Source organism: Petaurus breviceps, unplaced genomic scaffold (genome assembly GCF_028583685.1).
Source record: "Petaurus breviceps papuanus isolate PSGF00001 unplaced genomic scaffold, PetGlider_PUasm1.0 428, whole genome shotgun sequence".
NCBI lineage: Eukaryota > Metazoa > Chordata > Mammalia > Diprotodontia > Petauridae > Petaurus > Petaurus breviceps.
The window spans coordinates 1,239,110-1,246,071 of record NW_027186331.1 but is presented as its reverse complement, the minus strand read 5'-3'; the positions used below and the strand labels follow the sequence as shown (position 1 = coordinate 1,246,071).

The following is a 6,962-nucleotide window of genomic DNA, read 5'->3' as shown; positions in this document are numbered from 1 at the left end:
ACATAAACATACACAGACACTCAGATTCACACACACTCACACACAGATATGCTCACATAAACAGACACACACATACACACAGACATTCACAGATTCACACACATACACTGACATACACACAGACACGCTCGCTCACAAACACACACACTCATTTTTTTTCCTGGGATCACATTACGGGAACATAAGCTCCTTGAAGACAGGGACAGTGCCTGGGGCACCACCTGACACAAAGCAGGCCACTGACCAAGGCTTGTAGGTGGCAGAAGAGAGAGAAGTCAGTACCCAGAGATTATGAGCGAGAGAGAGGAGAGGAATGAAGGCAAACTACCGGCAGGGGGCGAAGCAGGCTCAAGCCACAAGAGAGAGCTGAGCTGGGCTGGGCTTGGGAGAAGGTGGTGGGGTGTGGCTGCAGCATGTTACCTGGGCATGAGAAACCACAGAAAAGCTCTCCCTCTGGGCTGGCCTGACTGGTCCATCAGAGGGCCAGTCATAGATTATAAGGAGGGCAGAAGCAGAGCAGGCCTCCAAACACTAGCCGGATCCTCCACAGGGATGGACAGCAAAGCACAGGATCGCAGAGTTGGCAGGGTCCTCAGAGACCCCTCAGGTGCTGGGGAAGGGATGTGGCCAAGAAGCCTGTACAAGCCAGTCAGGTCTACCTGATGAGTGAGAGGGCAGAGGAGTAGCCTCCCCGGGCGTGTCCTTCTTGACCTCTGTTACCCAGAAAGGCCTGCGGTTTGTCTGGCCGGTCACTGACTCCGTGACTCTCCTCCCCCTCTTGGCTCCACAGCACAGTTGGTACTAGAGTTAAGTGGCAAGGAGGGGAGGTCTTGGGCAACAGCCAAAGCCGGCTCACTCCACCCACAGCACCCACAATCAGCCAATGCCATCACCAAAGAGCCTTGGAGAACTGGGTCATTCTGGCCTCGGTGGTTCCAATGAATTGCCAGCCTGAGAAAAGCGCCAGTGTGCCTGGTGACATGTGAGGCCCAGAGAACAAAAACCAAGCCTAAGAAACAGGGAATCTCAACAGGCCTTGTCCCCACGGATCTCTGAGTGCCTGCCCAGCCCCAGCTCTGGTTCCCCACAAGTTTCTGTACTATGCATGCATTAGCACCGTGCTTACGCAGGGAAATGTTTTCAAACCTTCATTCCAAACACAGCCTGGAGTCTCTGAATGAGCCCCTCTCTCTATGGTACAGCTGCAGGGGAAATGGGTCCTGGTGCCGTGAGGAGTGTTCTGGACAAAACAGGAGGGATGGGCCTCCTTCTCAGCCTGGGACCTTGATTGAGAGAAGAGCCACACTCACTGGGCCTCAGCTGCCCAATCTATGAGGTGACAATGAGCCTCACCTTGCCTGCTTCCCACAAGGGTCCCTGTGATCATCACATGAAATGATGTCTGTTAAAGTGCTCTGAAAATTCCCAAGTGCTATACGCGTGAAGATTAGAAGGAAAGCAGAAAACTGGGGGCAGGGCGGGGGGGGGGGGGGGGGGGGGGGGGGTTACAGTAAGTTTCTCTGGGCAAGGCCTCAATTCTCAAATATATAGAAAACTGAGTCAAATCTGAGAATATGAATCATGCCCCGATTGACAAATGATCAAAGGACTTGAACAGGCAGTTTTCAGAAGAAATCAAAGCTATCTATGGTCATATGAAAAAATGCTCTAAATTACTATTGATAAGAGAAATGCAGATCAAAACAACTCTATCAGAAATGACAAATGCTACAGGGAATGTGGAAAAGTAGTGACACTGAGCACTCTTGGTGGAGCTGTGAACTGATCCAGCCACTGTGGAGAACTGCTTGGGCGATACCCAAAGAGCTATGAAACCACTGTCAGGTCTGCTCTCCAAAGAGATCAAAGGCAAAGGCAAAGGACCGACAGGCACAAGTGTTCCCAGCAGCTCTTTTTGTGGTGACAAAGGAGGGGACGTCCGACCACGAGGCGTGGTTTATGACTGTGATCCACTGTGCTATAAGAAATGATGAGCTGGCTGATTTCAGAAAAACCTGGCAAGACTCAGACGAACTGACGCGAAGTGCAGTGAGCAGGACCGAGGAAGCTGTGTGCTCAGCAACAGCCAGCCTGTGTGACGTCGGCTGTGAGTGATCCCAGGCAGTGCCTAAGGCCTCAGCAGGAGAGAAAGAATGGGCAGAGTCTGAACAGAGACTGAAGCATCGTTTTTAAACCTCCTTTATCTTTCTTAGTTTTTTGTTCTTTTTTGTCTATTTTGTTCTTTTGCAATATGACTAATATGGAAGGACGCTTTGCACATACATAGGTTTATATCAAACTGTTTGCCTTATCAGAGAGGGGGGAGGGGAAAGGAAAGGAGAAAATCTGAAACTCAAATTTTTTTAATGTTTAAAATTGTTTTTACATGTAATTGGAAAAAATAAAATGTTACTAAAAAACAAATTCCCAAGTGCTATCCAGGTGTCTGGGTGTTTGTGCTCCGACCTACGGCTACCTTAGCATAGGAAACTGCCCCTTCTCCTCCTCATGTGAGCGCTGCCTGGGGCCAGAGGGGGCACGGCCCCAGACAACGAGCCCACAGGGGTGCCTGAACCAGGGCTTCCTGTCTCTGCGGCTACCTCTCTCATACAAATAAGGCCATGATCACTGTTACCTTTATCAGTGTGGATTATCAGAGTGAGTTTACATCAGATTTGGATTGAGGACCAGATGAAAGGGATTAAAAGAAAAGAGTTAAGTCTCCACAGGTCGCCTGTCATCATCCACAAACGGCCACAGAGAACACCAGCACCACTGACAGAGCGTTCATGTTCAGGGAGTGGACTCTGGGGCTGCCTGTGAGGACGCTACAGGGACAGGACCCGAGGAGCCATTAGGGCTTCAGGGCCAGATGCTCCTATCACACAGCTTTCCCTCTCCCAACCCGACAATTCAGCCCTCTGCCCGATCCCCAGAGGCCGACCCACAGCAGGAGGGGTGCACTCTCCTCCAGTCACAGGAAGTGAGGGCCAGCAACACCAGGAGTGGGCAGGCTTTCTGTGCCTTCTCTTCCCTTTTGGTCCTGTGTATGTTCCAAAAAGCTGGCTACCGAAGGTCCCCAGAGACTGTTAGAAAACTTCCCAAGTCCATTTGTCAAAGCTAATTCATAGAAGCGGGTGCCAAGCACAGGGGAGGTGGGAGAGAGGAGAGGGAGGCTGGCCCTGCTGCACGGAGCACAAGGCAGGACAGCAGGGCACTGAGGGCAAAGCCCTGCCGCAGGCAGTCTTGGGCAAATTCTCTGAAACTCCGCCTCCTGGCCTATCAAGGAGGACCCTGGGCCCTGCCAGGTCGAGGCCTCTGAACCTCATTCCCTTAACTGTGAAATGAGCATAACCATCCTGGAGCTGTGGGATGTTGCAGAGCTGTGAGAGGGCCCAGCGCCAGCCCCCAAGGGTCAGCAGAGTAAAGGGAACCTTTGGTTACAGATGAGGGAGCAAGGCCTAGAGCCCTTGGAGTGACCTGCCCTAGTTTACCCAGGCTACTGGCAAAGCCAGGATTCGAGGCCAAGAGAAATGGCAGTGATCACGGCGACTCATCCGAGTGGGGACCAAGGCAGAAGGGACCCAGCACGGACGCACGCTGTGGCGAAGCCCACGTGGCACCAAGGGGCCAGCAGACTCCGGTTTGCTTTACCACCAAGTCGTCATACTTCCTCCCAAAACAGGTCTTCAGAGAATAAAAGCCCAACCACGCAGAGCTGTGACTTTGTCAAGTAGAACATTTGGCAAATCTAGTCAGCAAAAAAGGCACCAAAGACAAACACGGAGCTCACCTTCAGGACCCTGGTCTGTTCTTTGAACTCCTCATCTTCGTCAGAGTCAGCATCAGGCAACTGATAAATCCGAATGCCGTGTTCGGAGATTTCATCCAGGATCTGGAGCAGAGAAGGGGAGAAAGAAATGATCATCACACACCAGTGTGGAGACAGACAGCATCAGCAGGATGCTCACCCCCAGGGACAAGCCTGGGCTACCATGGTGAGGCAAGGCGAGGAGAGGCTGGGCCAGCCCCTGCTGGGACAGCCTGGCCTACCATGGAGAAGTGAGGAGAGGCTGCGCCAGTCACTACCTGGAGAAGCCTGGCCTCCCATGGAGAGGCGAGGCGAGGAGAGGCTGGGCCAGCCCCTGCTGGGACATCCTGGCCTACCATGTGGAAACCTCAGAAGCAGCTGTTCTAGACCTTACTTACCCGCCATGGTCACAGGAAAGAGCTAAGACACATAAGTGAACTTTATGCTGCTAAACACCAGATCTTTTTATACTTTAACATATCTCAAGCTTAACATGTCCAAAGCAGATTCATCATCTTTCCCCTGAAATCCAGCCTCTCCCTAAATTTGCTGCTTCTTTTATGGCCATCATGATCCTTTTGCTCACCCAGGCTTACAATCTTGGTCACCCTCAGCTTGTCGCTCTCCTTCACACACACACCTCCCATGTCCAGCCTAATCAGTCTTACCAATTCTACCTCCTCAACCTCTCTGCCATCTGTCCCCTTCTCTCCACTCACACAAGCACCCTAGGTCTGGCCTTCATCACCTCCTAATTGATGTTTCTGAAGTCTCCTCTCTCCACCCTTGACATGACTGCCAAAGTGATGCTCCTAAAGGACTGGGGTGCCCACATTATTCTCCTGCTCAAGAAGCTTCCCTGGCTCCTAAGTACCTCTGATATTTCAAGTAAAGCTCCCGCCTCCTCTTACATGCCTACCACACAACGGTCTTCACATTGTACATTCCATCCAATCTGGCCAACTGGGAGGCCACCACCTGCTGCACACCAGCTCTCCGCCATGTCTGGAATGCCCTCCCTCCGTCCCTGCATTCTCCTCACTTCCTCGCCTCCGCTAGGGCACTAGAGGTAGTGCCTGCACAACCCGGACATGACTCGAGGTATCTTGCTTTTGATTCTCTACAGAGATGGCTCGCCCTCATCTAGACGCGTGTCTCTCCTTAATGGGAGCTTCTTGAGAGTGGTAAATATTTTTTTTTTTTATCAATATGTCCTTATGACTGAGCATGAGGCCTGGCCCGTTGTACATACTTCATAAGTGCTTGCTGAATTTAACTGAAAATAAGAAACTGCATTTTCTTGAAAATGTTCATTTATGGGGCGGCTGAGTAAAGCGCCGGCCCCGGAGTCAGAAGGACTCAAGTTTGGTTCCGGCCTCAGACACTTAACACACACACACAAAAAAACCACTAGCCGTGTAACCTTGGGCAAGTTACTTAACCCCAACTGCCCTCCAAAAAGGCAAAAAAAAAAAATTATTAAAAGGGGCGGCCAGGTGGTGCAGTGAGTAAGAGCGTCGGCCCCGGCATCGGGAGACCCGGGATCAGTTCTGGCCTCAGATACTCGGCACCCATACAAAATAACTGGCCGTGTGACCTTGAGCAAGTTACTTAACCCCAACTGCTTAAAAAAAAATGTTCATTTACTCAGACTTTAAGAAACAATTCACCCTAGCCCTTCCCCAGTGGGCCTACAGTAGAAGGGGTCATTTCCCATGTGTTTCTTTTTCATTCTTAGCAATGTTTTTTACATCACTCCTTTTTTAAAAATTTTTTTCAATTAAAAATTTCTTTTCTCTTTCTCCTACCTTCCTTTGTGACAAGAATGAACAGTCAAAGAAAACAATCTCTGAGGGTTGATTGTAAATGATCATGACAACGATGTGAACAGTCTTGGACGGGCTGTTGTCTGCATTCAGTAAATCAGTGATGTCTGATTCCTCATGATCCCGGTGACCACAGCATGCCAATATTGTCCATGGGGGTCTTCTTGGCAAAGGCAGTGAAGTGGTTTGCCACTTCCTTCCAGTGGAGCAAGGCAAATAGAGGCTAAGTGACTTGCCCAAGATCCCATGGCTAGTAAGTGTCTGAGGTTAGATTTGAACTTGGGATTTCCTGACTACAGGCCTAGTGTTCTATCCAGTGAACCACCCGGCTGCCTCGTTTTGGACAGGTACAGCTTTAGATAGATGATTAGACTGAAGGAAGACCTGGTGGATGGCGCCTAAATGAAGCACCAGGAGCAGTCCCAAAGGAGACTGTACTGTCCCCCAGGGCGAGGGAGAGGGCACCAGGAGCGCCAGACAGAGGCAGTCAGTTACCAACCATGGCCTGAGCACAAGAAGAGGTGAAAGAGGGGCGGCCAGGTGGCACAGTGAGTAAGAGCACCGGCCCCGGTGTCAGGAGAGCCGGGTTCAGTTCTGGCCTCAGTTACTTAACACCCACACACACACACACACACACACACACACACACACACAAAAACCGGCCGTGTAACCTTGGGCAAGTTACTTAACCCCAATTGTTTAAAAAAAAGAAGTGGTGAAAGACACACTGACAAGCTCACGCATGACCAGAAGAAGGGAAATAGTCACAAAACAAGTGTGAGAAATATCTGCTGGGTACCCCGAGTTACACAGCAGCCCACTGAAGACCCAGGGGAAGGTCCCCAGGATTTACAGAAGAATTATACAGGACACAAAGGCACAAAATGGGCAGAAATTTGTGACCTGCACTGAGGAGACCAGGGCTCCATGAGAAAAGGCTGGACAGCCATTTTCCTGCAGGACAGCAAGTGCCAAGCCTAAAGACAAAGTTGGACCAGATGATCTCCCAAAGTTCTTTTCAGCTCAAGAAACCTATATAACAACACATGCCTAAAGGACATCCAACCGGTGAAACAGTGACATAACCAAAAGACTGAAATGAGCCTCCATAATAATGCCTTCCATAAGACAGAGGCACTCCTTTAAAGAAGGAAAAGGAAAGCCTTCCAGTTACCAGAATATGAAGTCAGTCACAATCCTCCACAATGTGCAGGATTAACCAGCTAATAACCCGTGATCCCACAGGGGCCCGATGCAGACTTAATCGCTGGACTCCAATACTTTGCTGTTCTTTTCCCTAGGGATAGGGGGATCCCTTCCATAAT

At 50.4% G+C, this 6,962-nt stretch overlaps 1 protein-coding gene across 4 annotated transcripts in view; it reads right to left on the bottom strand.

Annotated features, from left to right (window-relative positions):
* The window catches only part of LOC138171377 (septin-2), a 66,964-nt gene that overhangs the window by 16,907 nt on the left and 43,095 nt on the right, over positions 1–6,962 (bottom strand). For all 4 annotated transcript variants that reach the window (XM_069100826.1, XM_069100827.1, XM_069100828.1 and 1 more), the window contains one exon: positions 3,794–3,895. In XM_069100826.1, coding sequence (XP_068956927.1) covers positions 3,794–3,895 — 102 coding nt within the window. The remainder of the gene's footprint in view (positions 1–3,793; positions 3,896–6,962) is intronic.